The sequence below is a fragment of the Onychostruthus taczanowskii genome, unplaced genomic scaffold, assembly GCF_017590055.1.
Source record: "Onychostruthus taczanowskii isolate IOZ18803 unplaced genomic scaffold, ASM1759005v1 scaffold7, whole genome shotgun sequence".
Taxonomy (NCBI): domain Eukaryota; kingdom Metazoa; phylum Chordata; class Aves; order Passeriformes; family Passeridae; genus Onychostruthus; species Onychostruthus taczanowskii.
The window spans coordinates 12,941,394-12,968,625 of NW_024504786.1; the positions used below are offsets into that span (position 1 = coordinate 12,941,394).

Below are 27,232 nucleotides of genomic sequence, written 5' to 3' on the forward strand. Positions count from 1 at the left end.
ACAAGTTCTCTTGTTCTCACTTCACCAACTGAATGTCTTGAAAGTACCTTTAGAAACAACTACCTAAAAGTTTTAAAACATAGTTAAAGCCAAAATTTACTATTATGTAAACAAAACTACTAATTATCCTTACTCGCTGAAAGCACCTGGTGGTATTGCAGTCTGTGCTGACTTTGTCTGGGTTGTCCTGACCTGACCATAAGACACACAGCTTATCTAAGTGATAGTGCCCCAGCAGGATTGTGCAAAGCCCCGGGCAGGTCTGCTATGACACCGTGCCCACGCTGCCCTGCTGGGAGTGGGACAGGCTGTCAGCACAGCGCTGCTCTCTGGGGACAGGGACTTCAGCCCTCCTGTCACTGTCACGAGGGCCATGGCTACATGCTGCTGACGTGTACACTTCCCTCACTGCCTTCTCTTCCCAGGCTGATGTGCCAGCCCCTTTCACTGGTGTGTTCAGCCACAGAGGGGTGTTGGTGGGGGGTGCCTGGCCAGGGGGACAGGGTGAGGCTGACAGGTGTTACAGATCAAACCGCTTGGTTTAACAAAGGTGGACAGCATGCAGGCCACCCAAAGTCTTCACATCACACAACAAGGGGGGACACTTCACCCCGTGGTGGAGCCCCCTTCTCTCATCAGCAGGCATTTCCCCTGTCCCTTTTCAGGCAAACCCACAGACCTCTCAGGCTGCTCTGGGCTCCAGGGTTTGCTTTGATCCCGAATCCACCTGTTCCCTCCAGCCAGGACATGGAGTGCTCCGTGAGGGAGGGCTAAGGCAGCCCAGGGCTGTGGGGGTCACCTTGGCACTGTGTGGCCACTGCTTCCCCACAAAACTTCTCCTCTCTGGGTGGGAACCAAAGCTGCTGCTGCCCAGCTCACTGTGGGAAGGGACTGGATTCATTTTCTCATCAACAGACCAGAGGCTCCTATCCAAGACAGCTTAGTTTTTGTAATGCTGTTTAGCTGATGGGGTTTTATAATTAGCTGTTGGGATATAATTTATGTCTGACAAACACTGGATTTTCTTCCTAGATCAAAGATGGCATCTGTAGGGCAAAAAAAAAAAAAAAAAAAAAGGAAATTATCTGCATGACAAATCCTTCCCTGTGTTTTTACTGGCTCCATATTCAGGTCCTGATTTTTTAACCCCTTCCCTTGAAAAACTGGTAGCACATGACAGAAAGCCAAGCTATTCAATACAGAGTTCTGTCATATCTTTAGAGATTTGGTAAATGCACTTAAAGGATTTGAGTATACAGCTACTGGCCACTGGTACTCAAGGCTCAATAGCTATTATGGCACAGCTATATGCAGCTGCACAGGTTTGGGTGTTTAAAAAAAAAATCTCGCAGGCAGCAAGGACTTGAAGTCAGTGGCAGTACAAGTAGAAGGCTGCTGTGATGGCAATATTAAATGCAACAATGCCTGTATTCTCAAAATTATAACACTATATCACTGAAACATCACACTATAACAGTGACTCCTCAAAATAAAGGTCAAAAAACATTCCTCAAAATAAGGGTCTTCACTGGGAGCTGTGCAGACTTCTCCCAACTGCAAGGCAGGGTCTCCCCAAAACCACCAGCACTGCAGTGTGGGATTGCAGAATCCTGTCCCCATCCCACCCCATCCATCCCTCTGGGCAGCAGATGCTGCATCCCTGGTCATCCCAGCCATGCTGTTGCCATAGGGACATCTGTTCTTCTGCTTCAAGGGTCACCTAAACCCGCTGGCGAGGACTTTGTCTCTAGTGACTTCTCCATGAAACTGAAACCTCTCCTTTGCTAGGTCACTTCTTCAGTACCTCAAGAACAATTTCAATTCCCAGTCTTTGTCCCCATATACTCACAGCCCTTTTACACTAGTATTACTCAGAAGGATAGAACCTGAATGAAAAAGAGAGAGGAAAAAAAGCCCTCAAACTAATAAAATTGTGAGAGTGACGAACAGTTTTGCTGGGCCCATTTCCCTCGAGCTCCCAGCTCCCTCCACAGTGGCAGTGGGAGGGAGGAGCAGAGGCTGCTGAGGGCTCTCCACAGCCCCACGAGGGGACACCTACACCCGCCTGGCCTGCAGCCCCACAGGTGCTCTGGCTGCCTTGGGGGATGCACACCCAGGGTCTCCTGCTGGGGTGGTACTGCTGGGGTTCAGCACACCGGGATGCTGAGGCTGCTAGAAAACAATTCCCCCAAAACTCTTCTCCAGCCCTGGCACGTTGGGAAGAGAAGAGCCCCATGGGCTGCTCCAGCTGGAGCTGGAAGTTTGTGCCAGCATTGCCCACAGGGGCAACATAAAGCCCTGGGTTCTGCTGGGTTCAGCCTGAGGTTACCTGAAAAGTCTGTGCTTTCCATCACTGCTCTGTGTGAGCTCCAGGCAAGCAGCAAACCCACCAGCTGATGGCTTTACTGCTGCTGCCAGCTCCCCATCACTCTGCAGTGCAGGTTACCATGGCAGCATCTAAACTGCATAGAATGGTATATTTAGACCATTCAAGCATATTTCTTTTGGGGCTAAGGACTTTACCTTTTTGAACTACAAAACTGATACCCAAATAAGAAAATTCAGGTATGTGCATCCATTGAAGGTGCAAAAGCTGCCAGGGAGAGCAAAACAACACAATTTTTACAGAATGTCCTCAAGTGTTTTCAAAATCCCATTCACACAGTGTGCATGCTCAGCCTGCAAACACAGTCTTCAGGCAAGCAGAAAACACCTTCCAGATCTGCTGGAATCCTCTGGGCTCCACTGCTCAGGGCAGATGAGCAATTGCACAGCTCATTGCCTAGCTCATCCCTGGCCATGGCCACACACACCTGGGGGTGGCTGCAGTGGTGACTCCTGCTGGGCACAGAGGTTGGGACATCTCCCCCAAAGTGCAGAGGTCTGGCTCAGCTTCAGAGCCTTTGGCAGCTGCTGTGCTTGATGGGCCTGGTGTGCTTGGTGTGCCCCACCCTGTCCTGCTCAAAGACACCAATTCACCGCAGCTTCTGCATGGGGTGCACCAGAAACTTAACATGTTCTTGGCTCCCTCAGAGCAGCCTTGCCCAGGGACATGAGGTTCAGGCTTATTCCCTGAGCCTGCTGCTCCCTGTGGCAGCACTGGCCCATCACAGAGCTCTGGCCAAGCAGCACGGCTGCTGCAGAGGGTGCAGCATCACACCCAGGTGATCAGTTCCTGCTGCAGGTGCACAGGATCCCAGCACCAGGGGAACAAGCAGGAGTAGTACCACAGCTACCCAACCCAATTCCCAGGGTAATCCTGGTGCACAGAACTCATGAAGTCTACGAAATGGGGGATAAAACCTATGCAGACCTCTTTCCACCACCAGTGAAATAAGGAAGCCTTCACAATTTTTTTCCATGCATATATTTATTATGAAATCAGATATTTATGGACAATCATAACAGTTTCTACAATAATAAAGTTTAATACTTTAAATTACTCGGGAAGATTCCACATACAAGATCCTTGAATACTTAATTTAGTATCTATTATTCCTTAAGACAAGGTTTTTTACACCACACAATAAAAACATGAAAGTTTTATGTTTTCCCCCATGCTGCAAAGGTACATCTTCATGTGCTGCAGTTTATATCCTCACAAGAACATGCTATGTGTGCATCAATAGTGTCCTGCATATCCTCTGACTTCTGGTCAAACTTTGTCTGCTTTTCTGTCAGGCTGGTGGCAGAATCTGATGGGGAACGAGAAATGAAAATTAAAGAGCTTACTTCACAAGTAGTTCTGCAAGCTACAGCGTTTACCATGCAGTAGTTATTAATTACAGCAGGCTTGGCTGTTCCTCACTGATTTACATATTTATATTTGTCTAAATCACACAGAGATCTTCCAGGAAACCCACTTCATTAATAAGCCAGTTCTACCTTGGAAGCTACTACTTCCATGCAGAATTTTATTAATATATTTAATAAAGGGTATTATGATCTTTAAGAAAAAAACCTTGGAAAACAGATACAACTCTATGCTCTATAATCTATATCTACTTTATCTAATCTACAATATATGTATAGAAAATAAATCCCATATCACTGGGGCTGTGCATAAGAATCCTGTCCACACCTGCCCTTCTAGTACCTAAATCAGCTCAGTGAAGTAGGATCACTACCAAAGGCAGCAATATACAAAAAATGCAGGACAAGGATCCCTGATTTGGGGTGCTGCACTTGGTCCTATACGGCTCAGTCTGCACAGGCGGCAGTACACAGCTTTTCAGCTGAATCACAATGCTGACTCTGCTCTTGTCCTGCCCTTACTTTGTTAGTCCTAAGCACCACAAAGGAGAATTCAGTTTAGATTTTAAATCCCAGTACAATGAAAACTATTAAATGTACAATAGAGAACCATCTCCCTCACTGAAGGAATGTTTGCCTATTAATAAAAGAGGGAAAGAACTTCAGTAAATAGGGCAGTAAGTCCATGCCTACGTATGGCTACCTTACATCATTCATGTTTTCCAAGTGGAATAACTGAGTCAAGCGTCAATCTATTTCTATTTCGCGCAGCTCCTTACCAGCAGGGACGCAGTGGAAGCCCACGGTGACGGGAACAGTCCTGGTGGGAGAGCAGCCCTTGGTGCAGCGCAGCACGGGCTCCGTGGAGAAGCAGCGGGACTCCACGCCGGCCAGCTGGACCGACCTCTCCAGCTTCACCAGGGAGTGCCGCAGCTTGCAGCCTGCAAAGGCATGCCACAGCTTGGGGCTTGCGTGCTAGAGCCCCAGACCCCCCCGAAGGACCCATCTGCCAGTCTGCAAACTTCCCTCTGTGAAAACTGTGTTTTGATCATGAATGAACAAGCTTTACTGATTGATAAATCTTTCAAATCAGCTTGTTAGATATGGAGCCCTGGAAAGCTAATTTCAAATGCAGCTGCTCTACTTTTAGATCAGGGTATAGAAACACAGTACTTTCTAATAAACATTTTTCAAGGTAAACTGGCTTACTGAATAGCTGTCAAACCATTTTAAAATGTTGACTATTCAGCAGTGGAACTAAATGGGAGATTTCTGACCAAATAAAATTAATCACTAAAGAACTGCATTATTACCAATGTCATTCAGACACAGAACAGGTCTCAGAGAGAGCATCAGTCATTGCTGCCAACAAGTAATATCGCTCTCATTTTGGACTCCCAGGACAAACAGTTACAAGTGAGAAGCTAAACAGACCACAATTTATTCCTAGATATAAACTTTATGTCTTCAAATTTCAGCAGCTTCCACCATATGTTAAATGGAAACAGAATGTGGTCACCACCAGCCACAGGAGATGTGCATGTGGACTCCATATCCATCTAAAGCAAGTTTGTTGTCCAGAATTTGTGACAAAAACGTGGAAGGATAACAGGTGATGCTGAGCTAGACATGTACAAGCCATCTCCAGGGGCTGAGGATGTCCTTCCCACAGGGCAAGTCTCTACAGATGCAACGTGCCTGCTCTCCTCAAGCACTGTGGTGTGATGTTGCATCATAACCCCAGCTGAGAGCTGCACACCATAAGATCCTAATCTACTGAAGGACTTAAAATGCAGGTTTTTAATGTCAACCATGTAATTAGGTCCCTGGAACTGCTCATCTACTCTGTACATACAAAACATTAATGCTTTGTTTGACAGGTTGCACTGGTTCAAAAACCAGGTGGTCAGCTCTGGTAATAACTACTAATCCCCATCTGATTTTTTGATGAATTAATTGCTGAAAATTGATGTCCAGAAAATGTGGTTGTGATTAAATAAAAGCATTCTGTGTGAATGTTATCCTCTTTCTGATCCTCATCTAAAATACTTCAAAACTAAAGCAAAGATTTTGATTCATCTTATTTTTTGAACTTCAACTAAGTTGTATATTTTGGCTTGTTTATCTTGGGATTTTTCTTGTTTCTTTCTCAACTTGCAACTAATTTTAAAATAATATATAACTTAATAATGAATCTTCTAATATGCTTTTTATTTCTAATATATACATGGATGCTAAATTTTCTGAACAGATTCCACATTTCCTGAACAACTGCAGTAATATTATATTAAATTTGTTAGAGCTTGCATACCTCCTCTACACGGCCTTTCTTCCAAAATCCAAGAATGCCCAAAGCTCACTGCATCTTTAGCTATGTATCCGTTGGGCATCCGATATTCCTGCTCACATTCTGCATCATATTTTCCACACAGTCCACACATTTTCCCTGCCATCCATAAAGCAACTTGGATCTTGGAAGAAAAAGAAGCGAGAAGTATTTCAAGTTAAAAAAAAGGAAATACCTGTGGAGCACAATTTTGCTATGCAGGTCCCTTCCAGTGTAAGTTAATGCACAAACATTTAAAATCTCTTTGGTAAGAATTCAAAAGGGTCTGACAGCCAGATGCCAAACTCCTGTGGGGCTGCAGAATCTATAACTGATACAGTTTTTATAACCTACGGTGCCAGGCCAGGATGTTAAGTTATTCATGCTCTATGATATTGCTACGTGCTCTAGACTATTAATATGCTGAAACTTTTTTCTGGTGGTTGTTTTGGTAGTACACGAGACAGACATGAAACAGTTTACCAGCCCCTTACATTCCAGCTTCATATTAATTTCAGTGCAGACTTTAAACCACTCATTTATCTAACAAGAATGGCTGCATTTTTGCTGTTTTGAAGAATTATACAGCTGTAAGAACAGTGTCAGGAGCTGAAAACTCATTTTTCTTGCAAAGGCACTGCTGACTCAGCATGTGCTCACACACAGACCCACTTCCCAATACACATCTGTAGTGCAAGAACAGAATTCTTTCTTTGATCAAAGATTCTCATTTCTCACACTCAGAAATAAAGAGCAGGATGTAATAAAGTGCAATCCTGTAGCGTCATCTTCCCTTTGGGGCTTTTTGTGCCCTGCACATACTTGCCTTTGCCACTGTACACCCTTGCCCTCATGCATACAGATTTAAGGGAATCCTATGGAAATTTCTTAACACCCAATCTTATGAAGGGTAAGAATGATACCTTGAATGTGTATCCATCAAAGTACAGTTTATCAATGCCATAGGCTGGGGCGAGAAGTGCAAGCCCTTGATTTTCACTGTGGATCCACAGAGAAGCACCTAGAAGAAAAAAAAAAACAAAATAAAACCAGACCAAACCTGGCTTCTTTAAGAGAAACAAAGCAACTATAATGTTTCTAAAATGTTCTTTTCTTCAAAATTCCTCAGTTACCCTATTCAAGAAACAAAAATATAGAAGAATGCAATGTAGAAATGGGCATACATAGAAAATGGGTGTTTGCAAAAGGATGGAAGAGAATGTAAATGGTCACAGACTTATTAATTTTTTGGGGGTTATTAGCATAATCACATTTATGTCTACAAATTGTTACTGAGCTGTCTATAGTATCTCTGTAGTTGTGCAGATCAACAAGTCTCTGGGTGCACTGTACTGGAATATGGAACTATGAGGAACACCATGGCTGCCACTGGAGCCATTTCTAGCACAATTACCACTTCCCAAGTACATAACAAATAGGACAGAGCTCAGCACTGGTACATGCTATCCCAGTTTCAGCAAGATTTAGCCCATTTCATACATTGCAGGTCTTCAGTCAGAATACCCACACTGTGTATAGCCCCTGACTACACAGCACAGGATCAAACAAGGTCTTCCTGTACTTTTCACATAAACTATTCCCGTTTTGGGAGAATCAAGCAAGTTGTTTCACCAGCTCTCCATACCTATCCGTGGCAGAACACAAGCCAAATGTATACCTACAAATCAAATCAGGAAAAACATCATTGTACAAGTCATGTGTAGTGGATTTTAGAAAAGCTCTACTTCAAAAAGTTTTAATCAAGCAAATTTGATAGCATAATCAAAACCCTTCTCAAATTTGGAACTACAACAGGACCTGCAACAATGTACAAAAAGGTGGGATCTTCATGTTAATTATATGTTGCTAATTTAGGCTAGTTCAAGAGCTTCACACTCTAATCAATGTTTCTAATTGTCCCTCTGCAAGTAAGTAAAGTACATATTCTTAAATATTACCTTAAAACCAAAGGAACACTGATTGAATACAAACTGGTCAAATTTCCTCCACAGATTCCTTCGCTTTCCTCCTTTCTCCCAAAACATATGTGAAAATTGAGCAGCATGTGCTGCATGCCTTACCAGCAGATGTCAGTGACACATTTGTTGGGCTCTCAGCCCCATCCACCAGCAGCTTCACCCTTCCACTGGCAGGGCGCATATCGACCTCACTGCAAGGACAAGAGAGTTCACACCCTGGCCTGCCACCTTCACACACTCACAGTGACAGAGGCAATTTCCTGCTCACTAAATATCACTGCTCAGAGCACAAGCTCATTTCAAACCCTTAAATTACATCAGGGGTGCTCTTGTCACCTAAGATGCAGGATAAGAGCATCAGCATCACATTCAATATGCATGGAAAATAAACAAGGGGAGTGCTGAAAGCTCATGGGCTGCAAGCCATTGCAGGAAAGCTCAGATTAGAGCTCCTCTCATGCTAAATGTGGGCAATTGAGGTCCCTCATGCTCCCAGCACCTGGCAGAAGTTACTTACTGATTGCCAAGCTTGATGTTGATTGCTTTCAGGTTCACAGCTTCTTCTGCATTCTTCATCATCACCAGGAACTTAAGGTCAGAGCTGCAGTCCTGAGCCAAGATGTGGTAGCAGTTTGCTGGCATTGTGTAGTTAAACTGAACTTCATTAAAAGTTGTGACCTTGTTGTAGGAAACTGAGCATTGACCTGGTTTAAAAAAAATGCCAGTAAGTTTTTTCTTTTCTATGAGAGAAAGCCATTAAGTTGTATGGTTTGTTTTTAGTGCCATATTATTTTAGCTTTGTATTTTTTTCATTATGTGATATTTTCATATGGTTCACAGGGACTTTTGGCTAGTAAGCACCCATAAATTCTTAAAAAGGCGTATAAAATGCGTTTGTCTATCTTACAAAAAAATAATTGTCAGAAATTTAAAATTTTATCAATTCGGATAATTGGTATCTTGATCCCTGAAATGCTGATGATTTCTGTTCTACATGCACAGTATTTTCTCTCAGTTGAACCATCTTCACATTATAACAGAACATTTCCTAATTAACTGGAGATAAACAATGCCAGCAAAATTTACATGACAACTTCAGTCTCACAAAATAATTTGTGAGATTGAAGTTGTCATGCTTCTGAACCCAGTTAGATCTGACCTTTCAAATTCTCAAGGACTGCAGAAGGGGCTTCAGCAAAGACATTCCAGGTGGGAGGCTGCTGCTCTGACGTTGATATTTTTGGACCTACAGGAAGTGGCAGGGGAAGCCTCATGGCTTTTTCATAGAGGGTAATCTGAAAAGGAATTCAAAAGCACATTCAAAATGCACCTGTGCCAGCAAACAGCTAGGATTTTTTCCCTATTTCTTCTACTTCCATTGCAAAGTCTTTATGTGAACATAACTCATCTGACTCATTGTCCATGAGGTTTCTGCTTTTGCTCAGTTTTCTCTCATGGTGTGAGAGAAGTCATTCAGGTATTGTTTGGGAGAGAATGAATTACTCCCTTTCAAGGGTGATGAGGTGAACACCTATGGAGATACTACAGATGGAAACTCATGTCATTATGAGTACCCACGTCTCTCTCCATTAAAAGAATCACTATGTAGACATCCTTCTATGAAATATTACAACGAAGGAAATATATAAAAGTAATTTTCATCATTTGTACCCAAACTGATGCTAACTTAATTTTTTTTTCTCAGAATTGACCCACTGTAATTAAACAGTTACATTTTTCTACTAGGAATATAATAGAAGAGTGATAAAAATATTTCATAATTACATCAGGAAGCTTGATAACAACATCACATGTCCTTGGAGAAGTTAGAGCCACGATCACCTTGGCTTGTCGAGAAGGATTCTTGTCGGTTTTTTCAGAGAACCCCAGCATAAATGCAGCCCCAGGGACAAACTTGTAAAACCTTCAAAAGTTCAAATCAGAAAGATTCAGTGAGATGGAAGAAAAAAAGGCTGCACACATCCCAGCTAGATTGTCTCACACCTGTGTGTAAGTAGCATATTAGTCTTCAGGACCCCTGGTTATGTCCTCACACCCACTCTCTGCTCTTCTGGTCAAGCGTTCAGTGAAAGGAAGGATCTGTTCCTCAGTTTTCAGTAATTATGGCAAATATCAGGAGTTACTGTACATTAAAATAAGATGTAATCCCACTCAGCTTTTATGTCCAAAGGCAGTACTTGGACAGATCAGAGAATAAAGTATCAGCCAGTACTTTAGCCACTAGAACCTCGTGTGCAGATGCTGATTTTTCCCGGTTGACCAGCATTGTTAACAAGTGTCACTGAAGACTCAATTCTCACCATTCTGCTACAGATCTGACACTGGAAGGAACTTTAGGCCACTCCAGTTTCACTTGTACAGCAGGGTGGGCAGCAAACTTCCCAGTTACCAGCTCAGATGAAACCTTGTAATCCTGGCAATTCCGTCCCCATTTCAGGTAGGCCTGTGATGGAGGGACAATGGTCCATTTTTAGAGCCTGGAGCATTCTTGTGATGCACACAGAGCTGTACAAGCCAGTTTTGAGCCTTACCTTTGCCTTGTGAGCATTGTGCACTGAAGCATCAGCACAGAGCTTCCACTTGCTTGAATCTGTGAGGTTTGACACAAACACCTGCATCCGGGGCCTGATGGAGTCAATATCAGCATATACCACGAGCTGGAGGCCTCCTACCTTCTTGTCATCACGGATGCCATGCAGAAAAACTGCTAATACTGGTGTTTTAACATCTCCCAAAAACTTCGGCTAAGAGGAAGGGGGAGAAGGTATGCAAAACATATAATTATAGAAGAGTTACCATGGAACATTTTAGATGCAAGATCTAGATGGGTAAATGGAAAAAATAAACAACCGAACCACAAATATATAGCAGCATATGTATGACACATATATACATGCCTATAAAACCTCATGCATATGTCTTTAATGTGCACGTGCCTCTGCATGCCAGATGGCTTTTATCACTGTGTTTTTGTGAGCCAAAATCTGTGCCATTTCCTGAGCTACAGCTGATACCATGGAAATATTCATATAATTAAAACACAGCAATGACTATATGATTTGGGCTTCATTGTTAGTACCCAGCCTGTGAATAAAAGAAAGTGGCTCAGTTTGAACATCAGCTGTCAGTTGGATGCGTCACTCGTTCCCACAGCAGAAACATCCCCCAGCTCATCTCCTCCTGTTTATCTGTCTGGGTCTTGTGCTGGCTTTCTCCTCACACTTCAACTGTGAGTTCTGTGGGTCAGTCAGGTTTTGTGTTTGCACAGCAACTCAGCACAGAATATAATCCAGGACATTTTCTCCAACATCAAGAATCCCTTCCCTTGGAGGACAGCCTTAAGTGCATCATGACATTCCATATCTTCACTCCATCATTCTCAAGCCTGTGCTCATCTGCCTGGTGGTGAGGAGCCCAGGTGCTCCATGCCCCCTCTGGAACATGCCTTTTGCTACCACCAATGTCTTCACACTGTCACTGCAGCACCTCAGTCTCCCTCCAGGCTGCAGAGGTCACAAAATGAGTCTCTGCAGGCACCTGTTGGGTGGGATTTCCATGAGGGAAGGGTTGTGATGCAAGAAGGATCCTCACTGCTGAGGAAAGTGCATGTGGGAACTATGGTGCATGTCTTCACTGATACCTGAGACTCAAGGGTTGGCATTTCTCCCTTCCCATGATTATTATAATTATTATTATATACAATTACTGTCAGTGCACAGCCACTCTGACATTATTCCAAGCTGTCAAAACCCCCTAAAAATGATGCAACTAACCCATGAAGCTCGAGATGTGGCATGACTGGATCTGGCAGAGGAATCTGAGCTGTTAATTTGGTCATCTGGGAGTTTTCTTTTTGGGAACTGAAAAAAAAAATTAAAAAAAAAAATCAAACCACAACAGGCTTAAGAGGGTAACTTTAAAGCATGCTTGAAGAAATTGCACGAGGCAGTAATGAACAATACTCTCTCTCATGGGACTTGGCTCTGTCCTGCTTACTATGTAGGATCTAACTCTGAAAAATTTTGTTTCCCCAAACATATTTGGCTCTTCACAGTCCATGAGGGCCATACCTAGATGAGAATTCCCTGTAAGAGAAAACAATGGACCAAAGTAAGTCAGATTTAATCAGCTTCTCACTTCAATATGAAAGACCAGAAATTCTGCACAGGCCTGATGAACTGGAAGCTGAACTGAATGGACCAACTGAATGGAAAGGAGCATCTGAGTGGACACACTCTGCTCAAATGTTACTTTTTGAGGAACACTAGTATCAATACACTGCTCTGGATGGCCCATGCCCTACTAAGAATCTGCTCAACCAAAATATTATAAAATAAGGTATCTTCCTACATTTGTCCACATAACTATCCTTGTGTACCTGCAGTGATTCCAACCCAAGAAACCAGGTGATCAAAGCCAATCAAATGAATCACGCTTCTGATGGTTCCTCCACAGTGTGCAGCTCCAGTCTGTTTTATTGCTTTGGAAGAGGCTTTGTAGCTCCTCTGCAGAGCCACAAGTGGCTTCATGTGCACAGCACAAAAGGGAACACAGCTCTTTGTCTTTACCCATCTCAGAAGAACCACCATGGTTCTAATGTTATCAGTACTATAATTTTCCTCAACAAAGAGAACAAGTTGCCATTAAAGTCTCCATTTGACTCTTGACAGATTCCATACTTCTTTTAGTGAGGAAAGAAAAACTCACCTCTTGTCTGAGTGCTGATTTAAAGCGGTACTGATAAATCTCATGAGGTTCCTTTGAAAATGACAAAAACAAGAAGATTAGACATCTCAGAGGAAAAGAAATGCGGCAGTTATATGAAAATCTAAGAACTGGAAATTAAATAAGAAATTTACTGATTATCATTCATACATAGTTCTGTATGCTTAGTCACAAGAACATAATGCAAGATCAATTCATTTATATAAAGCATTAATATTTCTACCACAAAATTAAGACAGAAATATGCAATATTTATGGATAGCATATTGTCAAAAAACCCATTTCCTGACAGTAACAAAATTTTCAACAAACTTGTGAAAACTTTTGAGATGAAGTACACATCTGTGCCAATGATTGCAGGTGTGTTTGTAGAATAAATGTTTCAATTTTATGTTGCTAAAATCTACTGGTCAACTCCTAATGTCCTGATTTGTCATGCAAAGTCAGCTGCCATCAGGAGCGTGATTAGTAGCATCAGTCAATTTACTGACAAAATTACCCATATTTTGGAATATGCACTGCTGCTGCTGCCTGAATGATGTTCATGGCTATGGTGGCTCAGTGACTCGCTGCTGCTGCTGCTGCCATTCACATGCCTTGAGTGATGCCCATGGCTATGATGACTTGATGACTTCCTGCTGCTGCTACTGCTGCTTTTGCTGCTGCTGCTCTTGCTACTTCTGTCACTGCTGCTGCTGCTCTTGCTACTGCTACTGCTCTTACTACTGCTGTCACTGCTGCTGCTCTTGCTACTGCTACTGCTCTTACTACTTCTGTCACTGCTGCTGCTCTTGCTACTGCTGCTGCTACTGCTCTTGCTACTTCTGTCACTGCTGCTGCTGCTACTGCTCTTGCTACTGCTGCTGCTCTTGCTAGTTCTGTCGCTGCTGCTGCTGCTCTTGCTGCTGCTGCTACTACTCTTGCTACTTCTGTCACTGCTACTACTGCTACTGCTCTTGCTGCTTCTGTCACTGCTGCTGCTGCTCTTGCTGCTTCTGCCACTGCTACTACTGCTGCTGCTGCTCTTGCTGCTTTTGCCACTGCTACTGCTCTTGCTGCTTCTGTCACTGCTGCTGCTGCTACTCTTGCTGCTCCTGCCACTACTGCTGCTGCTCTTGCTGCTTGCATCTTTTTTTCTCGCTTGGTCTTGGTCATTATTCTCATCTTCATCACCAGCCTCTTTATGACGAGGAGAAACAGCAGATGATGAGGAAGAGGAGACAGCTGAGGAGGCAGAAGATGAGCTGGAGGGATGTTTTCTGTCGGGGTCTGCCCCAAGCTCTGTAAGCACAGTGTTTTCTTTCTTTGAAGGTTGCTTCTTCTGGTGTCGTGTTTTGTTTGCAATCTGCAAACACAGTCCAAGAGGTGAAAAAGAGAGAATACATCTGGTCCTGTTTTTACAAAGTAAAACTTCTGTGGGTGTCAGACAAAGCTGGGTTCTCACACCAGCTTTTCAAGGAAAAACCACCTCCCTGCCTCTCTCACAGCAGAAGCTGCAGAATTGCCTCAGATCTACTATGTCCAGCTGAAATCCAGCCCAGCCCAGCCCACCTTGCTGGATGCACCCCAAAAGAGCAGTACCTCAGCATGGGGCACTGGCATCTTTCAAAACAGCCCCAGCCTTTCTTTGCCACGCCAGCTTCCACACTGTACTTCTAATTCTTGCCCTCATTTAGGGGAAAATGTTCCCCACTGCCATACTCAAAGTCACTTGCCTTGAACACTTTTTCAATGCCTAGAATCTTCTTCAGTTTAGCTTGAATGTTCTCATACAGAGTTGATTCACCCTCTTCCTCCGACTCCGAATTTACTTCATTAATTATTTTGGAAGCTGCTCTGGATCCTGCCTGAATCTCCAGCTGGATTTTGTCAATATCAGCATCTGTTTCAACTACACACCAATTGCACACATTACAAAGTTACACTGCTTCAAATAGCACTGGCAAGCCTGAGATGCTCAGCATTTTACCTGGGATCAAGACAATTTTAGTTTCGTGCTCTCCGATGAGTCTGTGCAAATAGGTATTTTTCAGGAAGCTGGCATCTCGTGACCTTCTGGAAAAGCAGAGCTGACAGCCAAGGTGATGCAGCTTGACGCAAATGTCTCGTTTATGAGCTTTTCTTGCCGTGACGGGGCGAAGATCCTCTTGAGAGCTATAGGTATGTTTCCTTGACGTGCTGTCAGCTTCCGGCTGCATTAGAGATCAGGATGTGAATATCACTGGCAGTGTGTCACAGGCAAGAGTGAAACTACAGACATCCATTGCAGAGAGGGTAAATATTACTATATAAGCCAAAAAAATAGGTTACCTTTGTGAAATCTTCGCTGGAAGCTGTACCTGATGGTTTGAAAGGCTCTTCAACAATGTTTGATGAAGCATCTCCTGGGAGAATTGCGGTTTTCTTTTCAACACCTAGCTCTCCTACATTTCTTGATACAGCAAAAGCCTTATGTCTGTTGAGAGATATGCAAAAAACAGTGAATTATTCCAACACCTTGTCTTTGGATTAATACATCCTTGTAAGTATCGTGTGAGAGCACAGAGGTAAGATATTTGAACACGGGGATTATATATGAATTTATAAATATAAATATTACTGAAAACAGAAAAAGAGTTTATGCCAAATACAATTTTCTTATCTTGCAGGAAATTTTCAAAGTCTGGATAAATTTCAACAAAATTTCCAAAACATCAAAAATATTCCTTGAAACACATAAATCAAAATCCTTAAGAGATAATAAAATAATAAAAAATAATAACACAAAATAATAAACAATTTAATATAAAAATTATACTGTGAAACAATTCAGGTATCTTCTGATTTTTAGCTACTGTATTTTTCTTCTTTTTGCTTTATCCCAAAGGTTCTGCTACGCACTGAAGAGTCACTCTGCCTATCTAGAGGCCTCTGTGGGAGGTCAGTCAATAGTGGACTTTGTCAGGCTTCAGCAACACAAACTATTCTGAAATAATGCTACCGTACCTTCCAACCACTATCTCAGTTTCCTCACGGCATGGATTTGCTTCAATCTTAATATTTTTCAGCTTCAGGTCTATCTTGGCATCAAACTTTATTGGCACTTTTGTCAGGACCTTGCCTTGAATTTCCACAGCTTGTTGGAAGTATTCTGTGTTGACACCCATTGTTGCAAATTTCTGTATGTATAAGCTGAAACAGAGGGCAGCAGTCAGGTGTAAGAAAGGTGCTCTTTTCGCCCATGTGGCTCTGCCTGCCCTTAAAAACCTCCTTCACATGGAAAGCCTTAGGAACCTGCCATACCTGGGGTTTATGTCAGAACGAATCTGCACAGTGGATTCCAGCAACTGTGAAGGTCTAAAATCTCCAGTTAAAGGGGGAGCTACCTTTCCATCAACTGCAAATGCAAGAACAATATTTAAACATTGTAAAAATGAAAGAAAGGAGTAGAACATAAGCAGTTTTCAGTAGGAGATAGTGTTTTGTTAGTACAGCAAATATGACTGGAAAACGAGACAGACTTTGGGGTACGTAAGACCTTTCATGATTCTGAAAAATACTGAAAATATAGAGGAAGCTTGTTATGTAAGCAAAGGTTCTGATGCAACATATTGAAAATGGAAATAAAAATATACTAAGAAAATGAAGAGCTGACCCGAATTGAAAATTTGATAATTAGTGTAGCATTAACGTTTCAGAAACATGGGGAGTAAGAAAGAGCGAATGCAGAGAACAAGGCTAAACAACCTCTGCTGTCCAATCTTTCCTCACATCAAGTGTGAATATCTTGTACTATGGTCCCAAAACTGGACATTCTAGTCCAGATACAGCTGTAAATGTGCTAAATAGAGAAGGAAATAATTGTCACACTGGCTCTGCTCTTACTTCTGCAGCCCATGACACAGTTGGCCTTCATCACCACATGAGCACACTGCTTGTTTATCGTACCAGGTTGTCCTGCCCTTCCTGCATAACTGCTCTCTATCTAGGTGATGCCCAGCCTATACACTTGCATGGGTTACTCCACTCCAGGTGAAGGACTTTGCATTGCCTTTGTCATATTTCACCCCACTTCTGTCAGGCCATCCTCTCCAGCCTGTCAATGGCAGCCTGACCCACCAGTGCAGGAACTGCTCCCACAAACTCAATGTTAACATTGACACAGAAATCCTGAGGGTGCCTTCTTTTACAGAGTTCAAATTTTAAAAGAAGACAGTGAACAAGTGCCAATGGCAGAGGAAGGTTTCTCCTAAGACATCACCAATTATATTTTCAGCTGTTGACTACTCTTGGAGACCAGTAGTCCAGACAACCTTCACTCATTTTGCAGCCCGTCCATCCAATCCATACCTCCCCAACTTGGCTGTCAGGTTGTTATTAAAAAACAAACAAACAAACACACAGAAGACACACAGAAAGAGCAGCGCTGCAAAGATGTTACTAAAGCAAACTAACAAACCAAAACCCAGCAAAGAATGGGTATGTAGGAGAAAACAAGCACATGTGCATCACCCTTCATTCCTTACATGGTGTCAACAGATATTAGAGTCTTGCCTAATTTAAGCCTGCTGCACAGCTCACAGTGTGCTCACTGAATTAACTTCTTGATGAGGATTAGCACTTGTATATTTATTTTTTTTAAAAGAGAACTCCATTCTCTTTTCACACGCCCTCTTCTCTTCCTCCTTCTTAGTGTTACTAACAGTGCTCTTCCGATTGTTTTCTATTTTCTTCTCTTTTTAAATCAACATTGAATCCTCCTTAGCTTGTGTGTACATCTCTTGGGAACCACCCCTCTCTACCCACGTCTGCATCAGCTCCCCAGGAAGATGCTGCGTTTTTTTGGCCTTGAATATTGTGGCCTCTCTCTCTCTGGTTTCCCAGATTCTCATCTCACCGCTTCTGACTTCAATCCATTCAAAGACGATGCACAAACCAGCACATCCACCTTCTCCTCAGACGTTTTCACTGCCCCACTCTCCAGCACAAGAACTAGCTCTTTTTCTAACCTCCTGGCTCTCCATGTCTTTCTCCAGCCTCCCTGAGCCCCTGTCCCTCCCATCCCCAGCACAGCTGCTCTGAGCTCGGGGCTCACCGCTGAGTGCAGCCCGGGCCAGGGCAGTGCTGTAGGAGCTGTACTCCAGGGGCAGCCCGGTGCAGGTGGGGACGATGTAGCGCAGCTCTCCCAGCCACAGCGGCTGCGTCCACTGCGCCGCGCCGCCGCCGCGCAGCTGCCCAGCCAGCCTCTTCAGCGCCGAGCTCCTGTCGGCCGACTCCAGGACAGCCTGCAAGCAAACAGGGATCCAGCAGGTTGGGGTGGGAAGTGTAGCGCTGTCCAGTATTGCAAAGAAAGTAGGGGGCCCTGGTACCTTCACAGCCTGTTGTAGGACTTCCTTGTTGATGTTGATGTAGGCCAGCTCTTGGCCAAAGAGTTTAAAGTAGGCTGAGATCAAGGGGGTTTCTGTTGGCAGCTCCTTCCATCCCAGCAGCTGGGTAACAGATAAAGAAACAAACACAGTTTCTTAATGGAACGCTTCATAAATGATAATTCATCCTAAATTACCCATAACTAAACCCATCACTGGCCAAGCTGCCTTTTTCCTTTGTAAAATTTCCAATTGTAGATAGCATGATGGCACTAATGCACACTTTCTTCCACCATTGAGATGCCCACAGATGTTTGGTATCCCAATACAATAACATTCATACACAGGGTCTGAGCCATTAATACCACTAAACCCAATTCGAAGGCACTGCAAAAAAAAAAAAAATCTTTTCTCTTAAAGACAAAGGCACATTCTTGTAAACTAGGTGAGGTAGACGAAGGGAGTGAGTAGGAAGCCTGCCAGGTATGTGACACACTGTGCTGCAATGCCTGCTACTCCCTTCCCTCCTGTGCTTCTCCTGCAGCCATCTCCGAGGTGGGGAGGAGGCAGAGCCAGAGCAAAAACTGGTGGAAGCTATAGCAGCCAAGGCAGATGTCCCCTGCAGTCCCCACTGCACACCTCTCCTTCACAGAAATACTTGAGCTGACTCCTTTAACCTCCTGACACAGGGCTTAGCTAGAGTGAGAAGCATCGCCAATGCCCCTTCACATAACTCACATGTCATATTACTGAAAATACCTACAGCTTTTCCAATCTCCTTTATCTTTTTGTAGGTGGAATATTCAGCAAATGGGATATTTCGTTTCATGATGACGTCTGTGAGGCCTTCCACACGGACACCAGCCTACCAAAACAGCACGAGAAGGAGCAGTCTGAAACATGCTTAGAGATGAAACTGTGTGAGCAGTTTTAATTTCAATTTGATTTGTTATTGACTTAGGTAAATATTTACCTCCACCAAATCAGCCACTGACCCTGCGGAATAAGCCATCAGCTTGGAAATTATTGCTGATGGGAACATTGTTCCTGGGCTGTTCATAACAAGGACATCTCCAGCAGCACCAGCTTTATAGTTATCTATGGCAGAAGAAAACAAGAGACATCTTTTTTCTAACCATTCTGTTTACCATTCAAGATCATATTTCTGCAGCTTTTTCCACTGCCAACTTCAAGATATATCATTACATGAACCCTAACTGTTTAGGCAGAAATTATTAAATGGCTACTCTAAACATATGAGTCTCACATTTAATTTCTCACTGAAACAAAGAATGCCATATTTCTCCAAAGGACTTAATATTTTAAGAATGAATTTCAGAAGTGAAAGTTTCCTGATCACTGAAGCACTTACTCACCAAAGTAACCACCAATGCGTATGACCTTGCTGTAGCGATAGCTCAGCCTGTCCAATTTGGGGGCCAGCAGCTTAAGGGCAATATTGCAAGCTGAAGATCTAAACAAAATGAGAAAGGTAATAGTATCCAGAAACAAGCTCCTGTCAGTAAATAAACTGACTTCAGCTGTCAGTGCCTGCAGAAGATCATTATTTGCTGAAGAATGCCTGCTCTGTTCCTGTCTCTACTCACATGTTGTACGTGTACGGCAGCCTGCTCTTGGACAAAGCCTTCATGTGGGAATACACAAAACTGGCCACTTGCAAATTGCTCTCCTTCATGGCCACGTTGGCAATGGTTGTTATCAAGGGAAGGGCAGGCCTTGTCTCAAAGATAACAGCACAAGCCATCATCCGCACTTCGGGGGAAAGCGACTCGTCAGCGAGGATCTGGATGAGATATCCCTGCACCTGCAGAGACAAAACAGGGCCTGGAATTACCAATCACTGAAACCATTTTGCAAATTGGATCCACACCTAACCCACAGAAAATATAGGAGAGGGGATCATTATCCCTGCAGAAAGGTTTCCTGATCTTTTTTACTGGAGAGTTCCACATAACTTTACTAAAATAACTGAGGGGGCCATGGTGGAACAGCCCCATGAAACCACTGAAACTGAAATAAATGTCCATCTAGCAATGTATTGAGTCAATCCATGACAATCAAAAAGGCAACAGCATTGCTTTGTGCATTACTGACATTCAAACATCAGTGAATGTCTTTGGAAGAAAAAATGTAGATAATAAGACAGATTTGTTGTTTGAAGTAACTCCACTGACTCAGTGAGCATGCTTCACTATTTTAGACCAGTTTTAAAAGGGTTCAGCAGTTCATCAAAGACAGTCTGAGTGAATGGTTTCTCATATAGGTCCTATACCTAAACCATCTGAAAGTCTTGCCTATGCTTTCTGTGACAGCAACCTCAGTGTGGGGTCAGTGGTGGCTCACCCAGCCTCAAGGGAATGGTCTAAAAGAGGCAGAGAAATGCTGACATTTGGCCTAGGAGTTTAACAGAAAGTGTCTCTCTTCCTGATTACAGAGGCACTTTAAATTATATGTCTGACTTTTAGGAGGCTAAGTGTCCACTATCTGTAACTAGCACAGGACTTAGTTATGACAGATGATAAAATCAACACTGCTGATATCCTTTGGGAAGATTCTCACTGACTAATTATCATTACAGCTTAGCAGAAAACATCAGCTGAATGTAAAACTGTTCTTAAAAATAATCTTTTCTTAAAACTGTTCTTAAAAATAATCTTTTTTTGGAAAAACTGAATCCACACACGATACCATTAAAAGCATTATGCTTAGGGTACATATTCTAATTCACTAAGTAAAGAAAATCTACCAGATCCTACGTACTGTTTTGCAGTCCTTCCAAGCAATTTTTCTCAAGGCCATTATGGCATCAATCTGAATGTGGACGGGGATATCAGAAGCACTGGATGAAAATATGGGAAGGAACTTGAGGATGCGCTTGATGCTGGCTGGTTCTCCAATGTTGCCAATGCACTTCAGAGCTAATTTCATTTTGTCCTCACGGCCCTTGCTGATTGCTTCATCTGCCAGGTCATGGATGGGCTGTAAACAAAGCACAGTTCAATCTTCTCACTAATCTGTAGACTGTCCACAGTTTCCCCCTTACCCACTGAAAAGCCTACCACAATAAAGGAACTGGCTTTGATAAAAAGCACTTAATCGTGGTTTCTCTCAGGATTTTACCCTTGCAATGTGAAAACTGTGTTTTCAATGATGAAGCAAATGACTACATTGACAAAATTATTTGATGCCTTTGTTCTGAAGAAAACCTACAAAATGTGTGTTTATATTTCCAGTCACCCTTTTTATATTGTATCTTAAAAGAATTAAGCTAATATAATGAACAATACTAAGCTATTAAAAAATAAAAAAGCTTGGCAAAAAGCCACTTACCTGGAGAGCTTCTTTAGGACAAGTTGAAGTCTGAGAACAGTATCTATTCACCACAGAACTGTATCCCAAGCTAGCAACTTGTTGAAGCACGGGATTTTTCTGGATTCGAGAACTTGTCACTAAATCCTGTGAAGAAGAAAAAAATTAATTTGTCATTTAATACAGTGCTTCACAAAGCTTTCAGAGCAGGAAAACCATCAGCTCTTATTTGAAGGGATCAGCTTCAGAATGTTTACTGTTCTCATCCAAACAAATTAGAGTAGGTTGTAGACATTATATTTGGAAGCTTTACTTAGGAGCTTAATTCCCCACTAGTTTATACACATATAAGCTTACATAGCTACATTTTGGTTTTCATCAACTGAACACTGAAAACATTAAGATTATGGATAAACATCAATGTGTAAATGGAATACCTCTAGAAAAATGTGCAACTCAATTATATTAATGATGCATTTTCACATAATTTCTGCTTTTCCTGTTTAAGAATATTGGCTAGAGATGGCAAAATCCTGTTCAGAATAAATGGTTCATTATTGTGTCAACATATTGATGTTTGCACTAACACTTTTCGTGCAGCATTTTCCACTTCATGGACTAGTTTGCAATTAAAAGAGCTGCTCAAGTGACATAACATCAATCATTTGTTTCAGAAGTAAGAGATTAAAGGGACAAAGTTTTGCCGTGAAGGTATGCCATGTGTGTTTGCTGGTAACTAAAATGGGATTTATTCCCAGAAACTCTTGTAAGAAAAGGGCTTTATGTCAATATAGTGAAATGAAGATATAGAACTATCCTCTAATAAGTTCTATGCCAAAACAAATTCACAGGTCAACATTTCCACAAAATTAGTGTGCACAAGAGGAGAATCCAGCCTCTAATGTATTTAATCACAGGTTTTTGATTATCATTTCTTTCGTTGTGAGACAGGAAAGATTCACATGGCTTTACTCACTGCTGCTATTGGAACAGTGTGTTCATCAGCTTTTGTTAGATGGAGAGCAAAGGGAACACTCAGAAGAGCCTGAAGGTAGCTAAGGTCATCACTGCGGATTCGGCTCTTAATGAATTTGAGAGCGTCTGCGGTGCCCGTCGCAGAGACTGCGCTCAGCAGCCACCGCCTGAAAACAGATTTTAAAAAATCCTCCATTTTAGCTCCCGCTTGTCACAAAACCAGAGTCGTTTCTTACAGGTTGACACAATGAAATACCTGTAGCGGGGTTTATCTGAACATTGCCTCCAGATGGACTCGAGGGTGTCAGCGCTTGCCGTGCGGCAGAGCTGGACGAGCTCCAGGAAACGGTAGGGAAGATCCTCATGGAAATCTTGCTGGTTATTCAGGACTATGTGTTGCAGTGTTTCGATTATCTGTTACAAAACACCAGACAGAGGGCATGCATAGTTACAGTCTTTGGAATTTATGATCAGGTTGGTTTTTTTTTTTTTTTTAAATTAGGAAAGCAATTTGGAAAAAAAAACCCGTTGCTCAGGGTTTTTGGTCTTGATGAGCTGCACTGCCATCTGCGGCAGTACTGCTGGGAACTGGTATCGAAGGCCTCCGTAGCTCTTCATGGAGGTGTCTGGGGAGCTCCCCCATTCACTCTTCACCTCCAGCAAGGTGAGTTGCTGTCTGTCAAGAGACAAGAGTCACAGGAGAGAGGCATTCTCTCTCTTCACCCATGTGCCAATTTTGTTTGTTTGTTTGTTCAGTGATACTGTGATGGTAACTGTCTTACTCTTTAAAAATGTTTCTTATCAAAAGAAAACCTTTTGCTAATGAATACAGCCTTCTATCTAGAACAAAATAGCATTAGAGTTATCTACAATGAAATTGTTTCTGAGGAGAAGCAAAATTGCAGTCTGCTGAATGAGAGCTACCGACCTGGTGTAATGAATGGTCTTATTTATACATACACTATCTTCCACCTGACACTACAAATTAGCACCTTTTAGGACAAACAGAGCAGAAAAGTAGTATTCTTATGGTATAAGTGAACAAAACAGCTTTTCTCCTTTTCTTCCATGTAATCATAATGCCAGTTTGACCAGGGTACAAACAAAAAATGGTTTGCTGAACTTTTTGGACTGTGGAAACTCCAAGTGTGATTACACATCTCCATTCAACTGCTGTGGAGCTCAGTTCTCACTTCACTTCAGCTGGGGCTGAAGGGAACTGATAAAACCTCTAATTATTCTCACTTTGTGAAGGAAGCCCACGTCCCACCTACTTTGCTTCCGTGACAGCGACGCCGGTGGGTTCACTGAAGGGTGAGATCTGATACACCTGCTGAGACACCGCCTCTGTGATCAGGGTGCCACTGTCCAACTGCTTCAGCTTGTAGGAGAAAGCTGCAGTGCCCTTGATGATCCTTTCCTTCTGTAGGAGGACAGAGAGACCCAAAGAGTGAATAAACGGGAACACGTGGCCATGTTTGGAATTAGGAAGACCTTTTCACATCTCACGTACCATTATGTCAACGGGGCAGGGATAGATGTAAGCCATTCCAAGACTCTTCACCACTTTTTCCTGGCAATTGTTTTGGTCTACAGTTTTGGTAACAGAGACTCGGCTGTTCTTCTTGTCTTCCTGGATGACATACCTTGTATGGCAAACACCTCCAATCCCAGCCTGGCAGACAAATACAGAAAATGAGACTTCCCAATTATGTCATGATTTCACTGTGTGACAAGTTTTGCTTAATGGAGATTCTCAATGAATCTGTTACTATTGCATAAAGTCATTCCTACTGAGCTAAATAATAGGCATGTGAGCAATATTCAGTGAGGGGATGGAGTTTAAATTAAAAAGTAATCAATTAATATCAACAATTAGCAAACAAAATTGATCCAACAGCTGTATTATGGAAGCCATATAACAAATAAATTCATGGATAATAATTCCTTTTCTCCAAAGAACTGCATGTTAAGACTTAAAGACATATGTATTAGAAAGAATTCAGCCCTGGGAATTTGTTGAACATGCATGCACACATTTACTTCTATATTAATGAAAATCACCTTATTCTTACTACAAACACACAAAAGTAGATGCAAATAGACTGAAAGTCAGAGGAAGACCAGCTAAAGAGAATAAACACATTCTTTCAGCAAAATAGTTTTTAAATGGAAAGAAACACACCTCTTGCAATTCATACACATTCTGTGACTTCTTAATGGTTATCTGTATCAGGTTCAGTATTCCTCTCACTATGTTAATGCAAGTATCAGGGCAGTTCTCTGGGCCATAAATGTTTCCAACTCGTCCACTGCTGTATTCAAACTTGAAGGGCTGGGTAAGGCATGAGGAAACCATCTGGGTGATTTTGGAAGATCGGGTGAACTGGTCCTTGGGCCAAATGCCATTGTATTCCTCAAATTGTGGGGAGCGGATCTGGGAGGAAATCAAGACACTTAGGTGAATAAAATCCCTTTGGTACTAAATATGCAAATATATTGGAAGAAATTAATATAACCATTAGAGAGATACTCTTTTCTTCCAAATGTAGGCTTGCAAAATCATGGAGCAGTTTATTCTTTTGTTTTGTGCTTACACTATTGTAAAACCAGTGAAAATCCTGTCTGCTCAACAGTACTATTTTATCTTACAGAAGCAGTTAACATATCAAATAAAGTCTCCCTTTTTTGTCAGCTTTAAAATAAATATTCTGCTTTAGATTTAGCATTTAAAAAGCTTATACCATTCTAAATGTAAAAAAAAAAAGTGCAGTTTTAAAGTGTAGCACTTTAACTTATTTCTATACAACGTTTTTTCGTTCTAAACTAATTACTATATTTGCTTCATACATGTTACTTATTAAAATCAACAAAAGATTTTAACAATGAACAATATATTTATAAACACTGAGATACAATATAAATAAGAAGGAATTTCAATAACTTTGGCAAAGTTACTGCCAGTTTAGGTGCCTCAGAGCACAGGCTGGTGCACACCATACAAGAATTTCAGGACAAAGTCTATGATGTGAAATGCAATCCCTAGACCCCAGTTTTGAAAGATCTGCAGTTCAATAAAACTGGTGACAGCTGTCACTGAATTCAGTATTCCAAAAAGAACCTCTGATTTGTAACTGAATTAAAGGGGTAAATGTACATTTCTGGAGCATATTCATTTTGAATTGAGTCAGGTTATCACTGCTGACATCAGCAGAGACATGATTTCACACGTACAGATCTTTTACTGCATGATTCAAACACTAAACATTATTACATACTGCTTTTTGATGACTTTCACTTTTTAATATTACCTTTATCATGTATCACTTTTTATTGTTAGCTTTTATCACTTTCTAAATCCATTTTTATTAGTTGCCTTCATGATAATGATTTTATACACAAGTCCTGGCTTCCCACAAGAGTTAGAAATGTGTACTAAGACTAGAATCAAATCTTAGAGCAGGTTTAAATGTCTTTAGTTAATTTTCCATTTTCTAGCAAGCCCCCAGCAATTGTATTTCCAATAGGAAGTCTTGAGGAAAGCTGCTACAAACAACTTCCACAACAAGCACAGGTAAGTGGCTCATCGCCTCTGAAACAGCAGCTTGCAGCTCATTCTCTGAAACCTACAGTGATGAGCCTCTAGTTGCGTTTCCTGCAGCTTTGCTACACCCCACATCAGCCAGATGCAATGGAAGCTGTGATTTTAGCTTGCTGTTGCACATTTAGGAGGTGCAGTACCTTGAGGAGGTAGGTGCTCTCCGACAGCCCGCTGATCTCTAGTTCGCAGCTCAGGCGCACACCGGCTTTGGCTAAATTCTTTTCTTGAAGCCCATTCAACACCCAGCCTTCATAACTGTACAGGTAGCTCTTTCTGCTACTGAATCCAGGGTCTGAGGGAAATAATAGCCATTTTCACAATACTTGTAAGCACATTCTAATAAATAGAAAAAACAGCAAATTCACCGAGAACAGGTTACAGAAGGAAATTTACTTACCAATGTCAGACTTCTGACTACCTACAAAAAGAGATGAAAAACCAGATAAGTAATGTTCAATCTAGATCCAATCACTGCCACTGGACTTAGGGAAAATTTGGAAAAGAAAGGTGAAGGAGGAATATGTAGCCTTACCTACAAGGGTGAGCACTAGTGCAAGTATGATCCCCCTCATAGTGGAGGTGAATGGGGCTGTGCCAGACATGGTGAGACTTTTATGGAAGAAAGCTCAGGAGCACGTGGCTGTGTTCTGCTGAATTCTCAAGTTTTTTATCAGTTAATGTAAACACTTCTCTTTTTGCAATCGTACTTTCTCTTCAGATGGAATAACAGAAATCAAGTCATACCTTGGCATCTCACTGATTATCTCATAAGATCTTTGCTGAATTGTTTAAAAGTTTCAACTTACCCTAATGAGTTTTTACTAGATCACTTACAATAATTTTACAATAAACACATTACTTAATTTCCTAGGTTGTGTCACAGCTGGCTGCTGGTATTTGGTCCTGCCATAGATTAGGTTGATTTTGCCCAGGTTATGCTGACCTGGCACCTGACCCAAACTGTTATCTAGCTGATAGCAGCCCAATTAGCAGAGTCACTATCACACACTGACAGTGTTCCTCCTCTTCCCTCAGCACTGGTTCCAGCTGCCCCTGAAGGCAGCAGACCAAGACAGATATCGCCTCGCTATTATATTCCTTTGTGCACCAAAGCCCATTTAACAACCTAATGAAAACCTGTATATATGGCATATATATATTTATTCAAATAAATCAG

General features: G+C 42.1%; 1 protein-coding gene across 1 annotated transcript; it reads right to left on the minus strand.

Moving 5' to 3' along the window:
- Window positions 1-3,450: 3,450 nt before the first annotated feature.
- Window positions 3,451-26,627, minus strand: LOC121345061 (vitellogenin-2-like). Its single transcript, XM_041421601.1, has 36 exons — window positions 26,588-26,627; window positions 26,453-26,473; window positions 26,196-26,347; window positions 24,640-24,891; window positions 23,968-24,129; window positions 23,729-23,877; window positions 22,980-23,130; window positions 22,711-22,868; window positions 22,456-22,621; window positions 21,501-21,626; window positions 20,931-21,149; window positions 19,757-19,974; window positions 19,526-19,623; window positions 19,123-19,247; window positions 18,913-19,014; window positions 18,153-18,272; window positions 17,879-18,068; window positions 16,087-16,180; window positions 15,790-15,975; window positions 15,115-15,259; window positions 14,774-14,996; window positions 14,520-14,695; window positions 13,682-14,149; window positions 13,304-13,519; window positions 12,787-12,837; window positions 11,853-11,939; window positions 10,611-10,823; window positions 10,380-10,522; window positions 9,844-9,982; window positions 9,218-9,353; window positions 8,576-8,762; window positions 8,161-8,249; window positions 7,003-7,100; window positions 6,065-6,224; window positions 4,533-4,694; window positions 3,451-3,695 (listed from the first exon to the last, which is right to left on the minus strand). The coding sequence occupies exons 1-36, from the start codon at window positions 26,625-26,627 to the stop codon at window positions 3,577-3,579; spliced, it is 5,541 nt and encodes a 1,846-aa protein (XP_041277535.1). The 3' UTR covers window positions 3,451-3,576.
- Between the last annotated feature and the right edge of the window lie 605 nt (window positions 26,628-27,232).